Genomic DNA, 16,351 nt, shown 5'->3' with positions numbered 1-16,351 from the left:
ATTATCTGGTGTTATACGTAAGAGGCTACATTTGTCTGGATATCGGCAACAACAGAGTGTAATTTTAAAGGCGTTTCATTCCTCATTGCACCGTTTTCTTTAGTTTCAATGGTTTACTCGCGAATTTCCCGTAATAAAGCTTTTACTTTTAAGTAAGACCGGAAGTTCATGTTTCTATCTCATGACGCTTGATACAGCGAGAGCGACTTAAACAGGCGATTACGGAAATAACTGCTTAGCCCGAATCAAATAAATAAAGGATTAATATCGAGTGCACCACCTGTGTAAGCCCGTAACACCCGTCACAATGTCCAGACAAGCCAACCGGGCAACAGACAGCAAGAAGATGGTAGGCAACTCCCACAGGATTAATGGCAACATAGCAAGCTTAGCTAGCAGGATGCTAACCGTGGCTGTAAGGCTAAATTAACAACTCACTCATGTCTCTGAGCTGAGCTACTCGCCAAATTATGCATATTTATCTTGCACGTGTGGCTAGGTACAAGAGGTATATTTGTACCTGTTTAACATTTATTTCACTGTTGATTAATGCCGGGTTTGGCTTTGACAGAAAGTGGAGCTACAAGCTAAGTATCTTTTACAAATAACAACAAAACACAAAAACACATTTAAAAGAAATTTCTTAAAGGATTTTTCAGTTGAACGTATATGAATGTGCAATTTGTTAACTGAGCTGACTAAAACTGTAATATACCTTTCTAAAAACGACGCTAAAACACTATTTTCCAAGCAGGTATCGTAGCTCCTGTGCCGTGACAGGTCATTCGTGTCAGCTGTGGCTCTAATCTTAAGTTATTTTATGGTAATAGCATTAGATCTGTATAGCTTTTAAAGTTTGGTGTGAAAACTGAAAGATCAGCAATAGAAAAATGTGCCACATATTAATGAAACGTTATTCAATCCTAAGCTGGCATCAAACGTTAGTTCAGTTCTAGGAGCTGCCCTGGGACGATCTGTTTAACTTCTAGATGCTCAAAAATATCACATCCCCAAATTATTATTTAACTTAAAATGTTTTATATAGGCTTTGCTTGCTGGTAAAAAGGTTGTCATTTGTCTAGATTTGTGTGGGGCAAACATAACATGTGATCTGTGTGGTTTTTGAGTAGTTTATCTGTTGTTTTTTTGTTTGTTTGTTTGTTGTTTAGAACTCGGAGTTGTTCACACTGACTTATGGGGCCCTGGTCACCCAGCTTTGTAAAGACTATGAGAATGATGAGGAGGTCAATAAACAGCTGGATAAGATGTGAGTACTCTTTCAAGCAGGATTTTTCCTGTCTTTGAACGAACCATTTGCTCCACATACAGTAAAGGCATTTCTTTAAGCACAACAGACAGACATTTGTGCTTCAATTTGTGACCATTTGAATAACAAACTGTGAATTAAGCTTGAGTCTGGCCAAATCCTCTTTTGGGGCTCACACCCAGCTGTCATTTCAAAATTGTGTAAATACTGTTAAATGCACTTGCTGTGTGAAACAAAAAAAAAGCATTACTTAATTAGAAACACAGAAGGTAAACTTTTCCATCACTTAAACAGTAACTAGGCACTTTATGAGGTACACCTATTTGCTGCCCTTCAACACAAATTCCTAATCAGCCAATCACATAACACATCAGTTCATTTAGGTTATCCTGTCTCAAGCTGTTAGGGAGGCAACAGTAACTCAAATAAGCACTTGTTCCCACCAAGGTATGTAGAAGAGCATCTGTGAATACACAGTGTGTCAAACACTGGGATACAGCAGCAGAAGATCACACCAGACGATGAATGAAGTTCAAAACCGCAGCGCTTTTTCTGTGTTAGCTGGCTTGACACAGTCGAAAGCCCCAGTCACCGAAAAGTGCTTTTTACCACCTTTCTGTTAAGCTGGGTTTCTGCTCTGCTATGTGAATGATTACATAAAAATAGTGATTTTGCAGGTCATGTGACTCTTCTTTCACACAAAGTGAGTATCACCTACTGCAATAAGAGACAGATCCTCAGATAATGATCATAAAATAGTGATTAAAAATCTATATCAAATATAAAAATATACCAGTAAAATGCAACATTGTCACAAAGAGAATGCTACAATGCTACTGAAGAACATTAATCTTGGGATTTATTTCACACAGCGGTAAATAAACAGTTCCGTGTGCCGCTTTTTATTTTAAAGGTGACTGCGGCACATTTGAGCTTTGAATCTTTGAACTAGGTCCATTTAAACATTAAATGTTACTGTTCTGTAGCCTAACAAAGGAGATGTGGAAATCATTTTACTTTGTCAGCAGAGGAAAGTGAAATGAATGTGTTTTGTTCTGGTAGCTGCAATTCCAGCAATGTAAAAGAGATTTGGCACCAAATTAAAAAACATGTGCGAACTTGGTCCATCCAGCTTATTTTAAACTAAAAATTGGAACATAACCTAGTCAGGTCTTCAGCATAAGTTACCACGGTGATTTAGCTAGGTAAAAAGAGAGCCACTTTTGTGACACAGAAAACTGACTTTTAAGCTCGTAAAAGCTTGATAAGCTTGATAAGCTATTAAATAACACGAAGGCATGGATCAGTCCGGCATCAAGCTGGTGATGTAATAATGTGTAGTGTATCTAGGGCTGCTCAATTAATCGAATTTTAATCGCGATTACGATCTGGGCTTTCAACGATCATTAAAAATGACCGATTATTAGCCCCTCCCTCATGCTTTACTCTCGCGCTGCTCCGTGTGGCAAATCGAGCGCACCTCTCTGCATTTCGAACACGTGTCACAACAAGAGGACCCGAGGGAAGCTCGGAAAGCTAAGCAGAAGTTATTTGGAGAGCAGAGTGACTGCCGTTGGTTGAAAAGAGAGGTAAAAAAAACTTCAGTGGTGTGGAAACATTATGGGTTGGCGGAGTCAGACGTGGATCAAGTGGACATAGTGTGTAAACTTTGCTACGGTGTCGTAGCTGCACCACAGAGCAACACTGCAAAGTTCACTAAACATAGATGTTTACATTTTTCATTTATTTTTTTATATTGCAAACATTTGCACTGTTATCAGTATTTGCACACTATTTTATATTATTTTTTGACAATCTTTAAAGTCATTATTCAATACATTGTTATTGTTAAATAAATATCGTCAAATAATCAAGATCTCAATTTCAGTGAAAATAATCGTGATTATCATTTTTGCCATAATCGAGCAGCCCTAAGTGTATCCATCTTCTGATGTTTTTTTCCAGCAGGATTAAGTACCATGTCCCAAACCTCAGATCATCTCAAACTGATGTTCTGAGGTCAAAACAAAGGCACCCTTTGTTTAATTTATAGTTAATAAGTTCATGTATGTACCATTAAGTATGTGCTATCATTCAGCCTGTTTAATTTGATACATTAGGAAACATAAACCTGGCTCTTCTGGTAGATAATTCCAAGCCGCTGAAACTCACTACGTAACTGTTATGATGTGCAGGTGTGCATCACAAAGCCATAATGCAATAAACACACAATTTATAACATCGTACATAATTTTGAACGTATCACAGGAAGTACAATGCTGATGACAAGGTATTACATGAGTATTTATCTGTAACAAAGTTCAGTGCTTCTGTCTCGCGTATGTTGAGCCTGTGGTTTTCAGTGGATGCTCTCAATCATGCATCCTTTGGGATTTTTGAAGCCTCTTGGGTGACTCTTTATAGCTGACAGCTTCATTATACTCTTTAAGCGTTTTCCTATTTTCAGTTCATAACATAGCTTGACACAAAATGGAGCAGAGACGTAGTCTTATCGGATTTCATTTCTTACACTGCTGCTTCTCCTCTTGTAAGTTCTTTGGATAGGGTCTTTTGAAGAAGCAAATATTTAATATTAAGACAGAAGAATCTTAGGAATGCCAAGCAGGAGACAGTACTCCCCAGAATAAGATTAAGACAAAATGATTGGTTTCTAACTTAAGAAATTTAAATTATCCTGTCAGGCTGACAGACCTTTGGACTGGATGTACTTTGTTTCTCTGGCTGTGCGGTAACCCTGAGCTTTCAGGACGAGGCTCGTCTTACCTGGCCTTAGAAGGCAGTGAATCTGCACTGCCCAATCTGCCAGATGCCATCCAGCTGGTTAGAGACGGACCATGTTAGGATTGGGATGCATCCATTGGCTTCAGACTCTGCTGTTAGGTTAAGTTGTCTGGACTCTTTAATCAGAAATGTCATTATTTGGCAAGTATATGAACCAAAAATATTTTGAAGGATTTGAAGCTGTCTGCCTTGGCTTTACAGCTTGCCGCAGGTTAGCCTGTCATTTCCCCCCAACTACTTTTCCTTTAATATAAAAAGAAAACATGACTTTGTCTCTTACCCACTTCTCTCTCTCTCTCTCTCTCTCTCTCTCTCTCTCTCTCTCTCTCTCTCTCTCTCTCTCTCTCTCACTCACTCTCTGACGTTCTGACTTCCACAGGGGTTATAACATTGGTGTGCGTCTGATCGAGGACTTCCTGGCACGCTCAAGCATCGGCAGGTGTCAGGATTTCCGAGAAACAGCCGATGTCATTGCTAAGGTAACTGGAAGGTTCCAGGCCAATCAGAGCATGACCATGGACTTCTCCCAAGATAGACAGAGGGAAATAGGAGAGGGAGGAAGGGACAGAAGGGACAGATTAGAGGGAACATTTCTAATAAAACACCCTAACATAGGATGGGTGAAAGAGTGTCAGGATAAGGGTAAGGGGTAAGTAGACAAGTAAAGCTTAAAATACAGAATGAAGCATATTTCTAAACTTTATGGTAAAATCACATTCGTGTGAGTGTGTGGAAATGATCCGGTGTGAAATGTGATGCAAATTCAGTGATACATCTCTGGTTTGCCATCTTTGGACTTTTATTTTGAAAGAGAACCTGTTAAGCTTTTCCTTATTTTCTCTAACATATTTGCTGTTGCTATCATAGATGCTCACATTTGTCATGGCCAAAGTAACAAGTTACAAGTAATCCCTATGAACCAAAGGCTCTAAATATTGGCTGTGAGCACAGAAACCACACCCACCTGCTATTCAAACTTTCTGGTAGTGAGGGGCAGCCAATTAGATGGTTACAGGCCTTAAAAGGAACAGTTTATTTATTTATTTATTGTTCGTGTAGTAGATGTAGTGATGTGCTTTACCAAGGCCCAGTATGAGAAAAATAAGAATTATTTTCAAATGTGAATCATGCATAGTTGTTAAAATAGCTGGAAGTTAACAAAATGGGTCTCTGTTCAGCTTTGGCAACAGGGCTGCATAACTGAGTCTGGTTTTATACTAAGTCACCTGGCTGTCAGTTTTTCCATATGACTTCCTTGTGACAAAAGGACACAGACAGACCAGGAAGGCGGCTCTCGGGCTGCACGTTGAGCCCCTTCAGTTGCTTTCGAGGTGTTACATCTGCGTGCAAAGGGAGTCATTCCACAGATGTAACAACACTCCAGCTCAGGGACCTGGCTCGTGGTCATGAAGAGAGAGGTCAGGTCTGTAAATGGAGGACCACTATGGGACAGCGGTTTGGAAGGTGCAGTGAATGACTGCTTCAGGATATCTCGTGACCTCTAGCTAAACTCTGAAATCACCTCAGCAATTCTTCAGTTAAATAGACGCAGAAGAGGTCTGTTATGTGGTCACAACAGATTTTCTACAGCTGTGGATCATATTTTCATTATTATTCTGTGGCTAGTGATGTTTAAAAACTGGAATAAGGACAGCAAACATTTTACATATGAGTGCAAATCTGCCCAGGCCAGCTTAATGTTGGAATTATTTGGAGCGTGCAACTGGGATTTTGTTTGCGCCATTGAAATTTTATTTGGCAGAAAATGAGAAAGCCTGCCGTTCCCTCTATGAAAAAGTGATAAAGAAGAACAAAAGCCAAAAAAACTGATGACTTTATCAGAAAATATTTGTAAATGATTAATGTTTTTTTCTTCCCTTTTTCTCCTCTCTGTTGTTAATATTGGGGTCTCCATTAGGTTGCTTTTAAAATGTACCTAGGAATCACCCCAAGCGTGACCAACTGGAGCCCTGCAGGAGATGAGTTTTCCCTTATCCTCGAGAATAATCCACTGGTAGACTTTGTGGAGTTGCCAGATAACCACAGCACACTCATCTACTCCAACCTTCTGTGCGGCGTCCTCAGAGGAGCCCTGGAGATGGTAAGATAAACCTCAGAAGTTTTAAGGTGCCGCGTGTATAGGATGTATGGAAAAATATAAAGAAACAATGGTGATATGGTTCCAGTGCAGTTACATTTAGTTTATGCCGTAAAATGATGGCATACATCTTTAATGTCTACTACCAATTTTATTTTGGATTTCCTACAGCCCCCCCAGGGCGGAGTTTTGGGAAGTTTTCAGAATGTTAATGTTGGCCAGCTTTATCCATTCCAAAACCAGTTTTGTTGTGTGTTTGGGATCATTGTCTTGTTGAACACCCAACTGTGTCCAACCTTCAACAGTCAAGCTTTTGATTCTAGGTGAAATAGAAAAATTTCGAGATAGTTGTCCTCCTTCACTCGTATGATGCTCCCTGGGGGAAAAGCCCAAGAGCTTTTTTTTTTTTTTTTCGCTGCCAACACCATACTTGAGAGTAGGCACCGTGCTCTTAGATTTGAAAGCCTAACACATCTCTTGTCATTGTGGCCACATAGCTCAAACTTTGTCTTATCTCACATTATACTTTTCTTCCGAAAGCTGCTTGATTTTGGAGCAGGTGCTTCTTTCCTGGTCAGCACCTTGTCAATCTATGACAATGTAAAACTTGCTGTGGACATAAAACCTGATGAACATTCATGCCCATGATGAGTGTATACAACTTCTGACCACAACTTTAATAGTGGAAAATGAACAAATGAGGATAAAAGTCTGTCTTCCTTTTTGTTTTTTTAAAACAAAATCTTTATGAATGTGGTTTAGGTCCAGATGGCGGTGGATGTGAAATTTGCCCAGGACACTCTGAGAGGGGACAGTGTGACAGAAATCCGCATGAAGTTCATTAAGAGGATTGAAGAAAACCTGCCTGCGGGAGACGAGTGATGGAAACGCAGAGATCATCTGCATCCCACAGAGGGAGGACTGATTTAAACACAGAACACTTTCACACTTTAAAAGATGAACACGATTCACACCATCAGACCGCATGCTCAACTTTAACAGGATGTTTACTTTTCTGGCAACATAACATCTCTACGAGTCGATGTGAGCATAAGAGGCTGATGGATGATTCACTAAAAATACCTGAATCGACTCGTAGCTTCAGTTTGACCATTTATTTGTTACTAACCCATGTTTAAAGACTCTCGTTGACGTCTTTTTCTCATGAATAAAGTGTTTTGTTTATTTTTGTTCGGCACAAGGCAAGTAAGTCTTATGCCAAGTTTTTTTTTTTTTGGTCTATTATCTTCTTTGTTTTTTGTTTTTAATGAAATCACACTTTATTGCTGCCAATTATTTGGCATTAATTAATTTATGATGATGTTCAGTAAAAGTGACATATTTGATGTGATGCTTTTCTCATCCATTTATGAGATTTGAAACCTTCTAACATGCCTGCTTGGGGACCTTGAACACTTTAAACCAAGCTCTTTCTTACACAAACACACTAAACGTTTCAGTGTACTGTGGAAGTTATTTCTTTGGAGCTGTTCTGCAAAGGCAAACAATAACCGACCTTAATTTCTCTCTTATGTTTGTTCAGGGCCCATAGAAGCAATTTGCATGGGTGCAGAAAAGTCACCAGTTGGGGCTGTCACACCTGTGAATGGCTCCCTTACAAGTAATGAACAGAACCTCTGTCAGACCTGCTGCACACCTCATCAATAACTTAAAACACAGGCAGCCATTCATGAGATGTAGCACATGCACACACACAATCCATCTGTGGCTCCACATTTGAAAGGAAGAAAAAAAAATCTGGTCTGGATACCATGAGAACATTAGCAATATTTTCTTAATTCCTCATTTTTATTTATTTTTTTATTGTGTAACAGAACAGCAAGAGTACCAAACTCACGAGTCTGCTGAAAGCACTTAGAGAATGAGATTGTCAGATAGGGATTTCCTTTTGGAGAAATCTGTCAGCCATTAGCTGCTGGAAACCTCGAGGCCCTACACATTCTTATTTTATAGCTACTAGTGCTATTACATGAACCCATGACAAATTCTGTTGACTTGAGGTCAATTCTCCAAACAGCCACAAGAGGTTGCTGTGTACATTAGCTTTCCTCTGCGGGCATGTGGTTTAAACGATGTATATCTATCTTTTTTTTTCCTGCCAAAGATGGCTATATTGCGGTGTGGGGGTGTACATTCCCTTACTTGTGGGAGTACTGGCTGGATCTGCAAGAAAACGTAAATGATAAGGCTCTATTTTTTTCAGATGGTGCCAATAGCTTTGATCTGGCTCGAGATGAGAGAAACATTGACAACATACAGTCAACTCTGTACTTTATAAGATGTATTAGGGAGGGATTTCTCATTATTATGCATTGTCTGAAGCATCTGCCTACTCCCGTCTGGGGTAGCGCTCATTTAAAAGGATAAAGAATAGAAAGCGGAGGCACCACAAGGGCCAACAATAAACTCGGCAGGCCATTAGGCGAGCGCTCAACACATTACGCGCGCGTATCTATGCACCCTGTAGGCCTGTCATGTGGATGTTGGATGTAGAGTATTTCAGGAAATATTTTTTGGGTGGTTGTGTGCAGAAGCTTAATGTAAATGACTTGGCAGGTTTGGAGCTGGACCTGAGGGATGCATAGACAGCTGGGTTTGTGTACTTGTGAAAACCAGTATCCCTCTGCCATATGCTTGCAGGAATTTACCTTGACAAATGCATACACACATGCTGGTCACGGAGCCCAAAGCGAGGATGAATTTATTACCGCCGCAGCACTCTCGCGTTGGTGTTAATGCTTTCTAGAAGGACTGATCATGCAAACAGTCGACTGTTTCTCGGCTCTTGGTGAGAGCTTTGTGTTGATTGTTTTCACAGTTTTACCCATTAAGCAAGAAAGTATGAAGACTAACTAGCGCTCTGCTTATAACCTGAGCATATGGGATTTCTATTCCCTCTGCAGGACTGCAGATGGTGTCACAGAAGAGAGAGAGAGAGAGAGAGAGAAAAGAGTTGTTTGAGGCACTTAAGACTCATCGAGCCACGAGGAACTACTTTGAAGATGCTATTCATATTTACTCCCCTTCTTTCTGTCTCATAGTTTCAAACAGTCTAAGATGCTTCCTAACATGCAGGCAAGTTTGTTCGCCGTCTCCCACAAGCGGACGTGCTGCCATTTAAAAAATATTCATTAATATTATTTATTGCAGCTGCCTATATTTTTCAGAAAACTTTATTAGGACAGACCTGGAATACAAGTAGCAAATGTTACGGGCCTGAGACAGCGTGCTCTGATCTGCTTTAAGCCAGCTAAATGTTTCCATGTGGCCTTTATGGGAAACAAATGGTGAAAGGCACGCTGTGACAGTAAAGCCCAGCACACAGCCTGGTAATGGACCTGCGCTTATTGAATACCGCATCCCTTTCTTCTACCTCCACTCCATCTATTTCCAACCCCATCCTCTCAACGTTTAGCCACCCCCCCCCCCCCCTTTCCTTTTTCCCTCTGACTTTCACAATGTTTCCATTATTCAACCTGTTTACTTTGCAGTTTTTGGGAATGTCCTGTATCTGCTGGGAATCGTGCTGCCTCACAGGTGAAGTAAAGGCTGGCCGAAGATTCAGTCACCCAGGATTTTCAGAGGTTTCCACAATGTGTGTGTGTGTTTTGCAGCTAGTCAGTGAGAACAGCTGAGATGAAAGCAGTACGGACAGCACTTCATAAAAGGAGAAAATGCAGTGAGTCAGCATACAAGTGGATTCATGGTAAATTAAAACCCTGGCTTACTGAAAAATGCTCCTGGGCAGCGAAGCAGTAGAGTTGGCTGATTTAATGAGCGTGCACACCTGAAAAGATGCTCTCGCCAGTACAGGAGTTATTCATAGGAACGTCCCTTGTCTGTAAAACACACCTCCCTGTTGCTCCGTGCGATTTTTAGTGGTTTGAGGGGATGTTTGATTGGGATTTATGCGCATAAACACCTCAGTAAATAAATGTGGATGTGGTTTCGAGAGGTAATTATAAGTTGATTTGGTATTCAGTCGCAGCATGTACCCACCGAGATCTGCTACAGCATCTGCAAGCCATTTGGAATATGATTCATTACCCACTTCCAGACAAACTGTTGAGCACTTCCTATAAATCTAATAACTCATGCTTCGCTCAGTCATCTACCATGGGTTGTACATCCAATAGAAAGTGAGAAGTTATTAGGCTTCCCAAAGTAATGTTTGGGTCATTAAGTGTGCTGGCAGGGAAAGAGAAACTAAACTAGCAACAAAACCCCTCAATTCCCAACAATAAAAACAGAGATTGGCACCAGGTAACCCACACAATGAATTCCTGGATCGCCAGTGCTCCGGGAAAGTTGTGTTTCTGTCTTTTCAACAGGAAGACATGTCAGGTTGAAGTTGGCTCTTTTGTGTATCAGCGGCGGCCTGGCTGGTTCCAGAGAGGGTTTCAGGCGGGCCTTGGACAATTCCAAGCCATTTAATGCTTTGTTTTCAGTTTTTCCTTCTTCCCTTTCTTCCAGGCTTTTTGGATAGGAGCTGCTAAGCTGCCTTCACTCTGCTTCCAATTTCCTCCTGCTCTTTTGTTCTTCCTCTTTTCTCCGGAATCTTATGAAGAGGAGGTTTTTTTTAGACGTTCCTGATGACACAGGTTTTACCCAATCCAGATCCTTTTTATCTTTGGCCCTTATTTTCCCACAATATTCCTCAGCTCTTGTCTTGTTTTTCTCCCTCTTTTCTTCCCTTTTTCTTGACCCCGCAGCCGCTTGAGCTGGAGTTTATGTAACAGCGGCAGAACTTTCCAGCTTGGAACAGCCTCACTTCAAGATAGAGCAAGGAGAATGAGAGAGAGAGAAAGAGCAAAAAGGAAAAGAAAAAGTGGTGTGTGTAATTTTACACTGGCTAGCCTGAGGGCAAACAGCACCTTAGCTAACACTTTAAGACATTATTCCTCCAAATTCATATATGTAAGCGCTCTATGAGTCTCTGGGGCAGTAACAAATAATTTTAGTTGAAAAGCTGGAATGTGAAAGTCCTGGTTTGCCCTGGTTTGACTAAAATCAAACCAGGCTTCCCTCCCAGAGCGTAGGACTGCCTAGAGGCTGCAGACCAGCTGCACTGGACGGGATGTCACTGCTCATTGCTGCCAAGCATGAGCTGACCGTGTGTGTGTGTGTGTGTCACATTAATATTTTGTGTGACACACTGTACACTGTACACTAATTTGAGTGACAAAACAGACTGTACACTAATTAGGGCAGCTTACTTCAAATGAGTCAAGCTGGCCATCTATCTACATTTCATAGTACTTTATCCATGCTAGTATGCAAGGCATAAATCCAGACACCAGCTCTAGGATTTATATCTTCAGCAATACATTTATTTCCCTCCGATTTTAAGCAATTGTTTTATACAAATGATTGTGATTAGAAGGGCTCTGGATAGTCTCATTGTAGAGGCTAAACATTTTCATGCCTGAAAAACTGACTCTCTGTTCAAATACACTGGAATTTGAGGCTCACCTGACCAATAACATGATGTGGCAATATATAGTATGATTCTATTTAAATGTTGAGTGCATTTTATGGAAATGTTAAAAAAAATGAAAAAGTAATGGCAAATGATGCCATATAGTAGCAAATATTGTATTTTGATCAAAGCTTGGACAGTTTATGTTTGACATTGTAACGTGTCTTGAAGTTAATTAATGAGACGTCTCATAGGTCAGTGTTGCCTTCTTAGATAAAATGCAGCCACCATTTTATAATTTCATCCATTTCAAACTTAAAACAAATAAACAAACAAAGCAAAACAAAACACAGGTTATAAAGTCAAAATAAGTCAGCACATTAAATGACTTCTTCGTGTTAAAAACAAGCTAACAAATGATTTAGCCATGGATGTATTTTCATTGTAAAGGTTAATAATTAGGTGAGTAGTGTGTTTACATTTTCTTCATCTTTTATGCTGAAAATGTTACACATAGGTGTATAGTTGGTGCTATATAGTTATTGTTATATAGTTAGTGTTATCTGCAAATTACCACCATCTTGTATATCTGAAAAAACTGTAGCTGTTAGAACTGCTCTCTACAGATTCAAATTTGATCTTTGTTACTCACATTTGAACACTTTTGTAATTATTATTATTATTTTTAAATCTTAATTTACAATACTGATCTTCGCTTTTCTGGGAAATTACTACCTAGCTATCCTAGTAGCTTTATGACACTAAGTACATTGAGCTAAATGCTAACACGGAAACTGACGTTGAACTGATTTCTGCTAGAATGCTCACTAACATCCATCCATCCAACAGACAATGTTTAATCGTGGTCACTGTCTTATTTTAAAATGTTAGATAGTTGTTGTTTTGGGTTTTGTTTGACAGCTGTGTTCTGTTGTTTCAGGCCATGGTTACCATGTGACACCCTCTCTCTGCAACTGTGTTTTTCTGGTGAGAGCGCCTTTTTGTTGTTACGCTAGAGCTGCCCTGAGCGGTTGTGTTAGCGTGGTACATTTTGAACTAGCTATAGAGAGTATAAAGGATGGATATGGCTACTGTGACATCACTGATCGGTTTCTAAAGCCCGGTTTTGAAGCCTTGAGATTAAAACTTTCAACATTGCATCACTGTAACTGTCTGTTTAGTCAGAATGTGGTTTTACCATAGATAATCCTCATTTTAGTAACATTGTATGACCAAGATTTACAAAATGACCTTATTTTGGACTCAAGTCAAGTCAAAACGCTGTTCTACCATAAAGTTTTAACCAGAAATCTTTTTAGACAACAGCTATTGCCCTCTAGTGGTTTTCAGGTAGAATGCAGTTTTCACTAGATGGCACTTTCACATTGGCTTCATTTTTGCCCTGCAGAGGCTACATCCATCTTTTATTGAGGTTTCTCATGTGATGTCATGTGCACAATGCTCAACAGCTGTCTGCCACATTGGATGTGATACAACCACAGGTTGTATTCCCCCCTCAGTAATTGCTTTGGTTTCTAGTAGATTGCCACATTCGCTTGTAGTAAAGTTGTGCCTCAGCATTGCAGCCAACATGTTTCAGAAGGTGCAACTTTTACTTTGAAGGCAAACAGTCTCAATTTCACTAGTGTTGGTAGACAAGTCCATCACTTTCAACCAACTTCAAGAATTTGTTCTATAATAGTTAACTCAACATTTGTAGTAAATGAACTTGTAAGATATAATGAGGTTTAATAATCATTTTGGAACATCAACCTTTTGTCATGAATGACAAGACCAGACTATTGTTCACGTTGTCACTATTAGTATTATTTTCATCAGGTGTAGTGTTACTGTGTCCCATTACTGCTGGAGTCTGTGATGATGTGTCTCTCCAACTGTAAAGTCTTCAAAGTCTTTCTATTGTTGCCAAGTTGAAGACCTCTTGTTCACCTGCTGGGCAGACACACAAAGGCCTCGGAGTGATGAGCCATTTATGTAATGGACCATTTTTATCAGACAGAGGGTTCCTCTTTGGCGATCCATAATGGAAATCAGAGATAAAACGAGGTTAGAAACACAATAGAATTAAAATTGCATGAGAAGAGTGCAGAACAGTCCATTAGTACAGTGTTTTCAGTGCAGGAAATGAGTCATATTTCTACATGTATAGATGCCTGATCTTTTTCCCCTTCATATATAACACATGCATACATATATTTGGGATGCTGTCAGTGTATTCTCCGATGGCAATGTGCTTGCCAGACATGTGTAACTTAAAGTTCAACCTCCTCATTTCCTTGTTCATGTCATTCAGTAATGTGAGCAGCGTGCCAAAATCTCTTCTTAATTTTTTATGGTCTTCAAAACATTCTGTGTGCACATGCATGCATGCGTACTGTGGAGGATATATCTTTACACACATTCATATGTACATGTGCTTCACCTGTGTGCCGTCCTTTGTGATTTCCTTGCTTATTCAATGTGGAGTTGCTGAAAGGACCCGCTGCGGGCCACATAACGTACAAATCCTTTTTCCAATTAGCTTGCCCAAGTTAGGCTCAGTGGCGCATAGATCTACTGTAAATCTGACCTGCAACATCCTGCTCCAAAGGGATACATGGAGCAAGTAAAAAGGAAGGGAGTTCTCCAAAGCTGTGTAGCATTTTGTTGGATTGTTTCCAGGCCTCTCATGAGCCAGGTCAGCATCTGGCCCCACCAACTGTCAGAATCCACATCAGTTATCCGGTTAAAGGAATGTCATACGCTTTGAAACAGGAAAAAAATAGACACACATGTCTGAGTGGATGTTACAACCACAGATTAAGCAGCAAACAACCCCACATGGAGCCATTAAATGTTTTTTCTACGGACAGACTCTACCAGAAGCCTGCCTCGTGTCAGCAGAGGGGTTTTATTGTTTTCAGTAAACAGAGGGCAGTTGATTGTCATCAACTGAGATTCTTTCTGTGTTTGTTGTAGTATTTCCAGCCACCATCATTTGAGCACACTGTGGTTTCATGTTCCACTGTTACAATGAACCTCTTATGTTGCTAATGTGTTGTGAGACCATATAATTATTTCCCATTTCCTCTCTTTTAATCCTATCAAAGTGTTTCTTTGATTTAGACATTAAACCATAATAATTTAAACCAAAACTGTATTCCACAGAAACAAAAGACAATGTAACAAAATCACATAAACAGTCTGTTTTCAGAATATAACATTTGGTTTCTTTTGCACTCAAGTTGCGGCACACACCACTGAGACATTTTCAGTGGACATAAAAGCCAGTGGGGCTGAGTGAATGAGACCTGGATGTCCTTGGAGATGTGCCTTGGAAGGCAAAAGAATGACTTGTGAATGTGAAGGGATATCCAACATTCAAAATCCCCCCCCCCACTGGTTCTATGTACTTCTTGGCAGATGTGAATGAGCACAAATAGATGACGCTGTGAGAAAAATTAGGAAGTGGATCGTCCAAGACGAAAGTGATGACACGCTCTTTCAAGCAGTCCGGTTATTTGGCATGTGTAACTAGATCATGGCTTTGTCCACGTGACAGCAAATCCAGAACTTTTTCCAAAGAAGCAAATATTCTCACCACAAATCAATACATGAGTACCTCTTTAATGTGTGGATGGAGTATTTTCGTCTTGGTAAATGTTACCAACAAACATCAGCATCTTGGCACTATCATTGTAAGGAGCATGCTCAACTGCTGGCCAATGTAAATCATCATTATGTTTAATTATAGTAGTGTTTTCTTCAAGCTCTAGCAGAACTTCTGACTAGCACTTAAGAAACTGCAAGTGTGAAATTAGGTCAATGGAATATGAGTGCAGCACACTTTGAGCAAGGCTCATGTACTAAGAAGACTGAGCGGAAATATGAAATTTCAGGTCTACTTGGTAGTAATGGAAATCTAGATTTGATTGATGAACAGCAAAATGTACTCTAACAAACATGTGAGGCCAGGAGCTCTAACCAGTCAGATGACGACACCTCTACCATGAAACATGCTCTGGAAGGGGTCGACCTGGAAATGAAGCTCAAAGAGTGGACTGTTCAGAGACATAACCCCCATTCACACCCAGCTCCGGTACAACGTGGTCTGGAACAACTTTACAACCTGTGGGGGTTCTCAGCCTCCAAAAATATGTCACTGATTTGCACACGCAGACACACACACACACACACCTGTGCATGGTTCACCAACCTCTGACATGTGCTGAGAGGAAGGTGGGGCCACAGTCAAAGTGGGATACTTAAGACATCATGACATCATCGGGCCAGGTGATGGAGTGCTGTGTCAGGCTTTGTTTGGTTTTCCAGCCCTAACCATATAAGCAATAACACAGACTCTGAGAAAACATGTCAGTGGAGGATATAACTGAGACCGGCACATGAGAGATGGAAAAAAACAAAACAAAACATAAAATAACAATTCAGGACATGAATGTGTTCAGAAGAAATCTGGGGTTGAACATAGCTGTAATTATTTAGCAATAAGGTGCCGTCAGTTTCATTTCCCACATCTTCTTCACACCCCAGTGACCCATGAGCCACATCTGGCAAAAATACTGACACAGTGGGTCTTATGACACATGAGGCTCCTCTCAGCATCTTTATACTCAACATAATGCCCCTCTGGGGGCGGGGGTACCTGGACCTGGGATATAGAGTATGTTTGGGGAGTGTGACTGTCTGTGCAGTGTCTATTTGTGTCTGTCTACACGTTGGGTGA

At 40.3% G+C, this 16,351-nt stretch overlaps 1 protein-coding gene across 1 annotated transcript; it reads left to right on the top strand.

Moving 5' to 3' along the window:
* The first annotated feature begins 172 nt into the window (after window positions 1–172).
* trappc3 (trafficking protein particle complex subunit 3) lies at window positions 173–7,518 on the top strand. Its single transcript, XM_084919634.1, has 5 exons — window positions 173–349; window positions 1,170–1,267; window positions 4,449–4,548; window positions 5,988–6,170; window positions 6,930–7,518. The coding sequence occupies exons 1-5, from the start codon at window positions 308–310 to the stop codon at window positions 7,047–7,049; spliced, it is 543 nt and encodes a 180-aa protein (XP_084775760.1). The 5' UTR covers window positions 173–307; the 3' UTR covers window positions 7,050–7,518.
* Window positions 7,519–16,351: the final 8,833 nt, after the last annotated feature.

The sequence above is a fragment of the Perissodus microlepis genome, chromosome 22 (assembly GCF_051167445.1).
Source record: "Perissodus microlepis isolate ML-2025 ecotype Zambia chromosome 22, ASM5116744v1, whole genome shotgun sequence".
NCBI classification, from domain to species: Eukaryota; Metazoa; Chordata; class Actinopteri; order Cichliformes; family Cichlidae; genus Perissodus; species Perissodus microlepis.
Note: the sequence above shows the minus strand (reverse complement) of the source record. Positions and strands in the feature narration are given on the sequence as shown.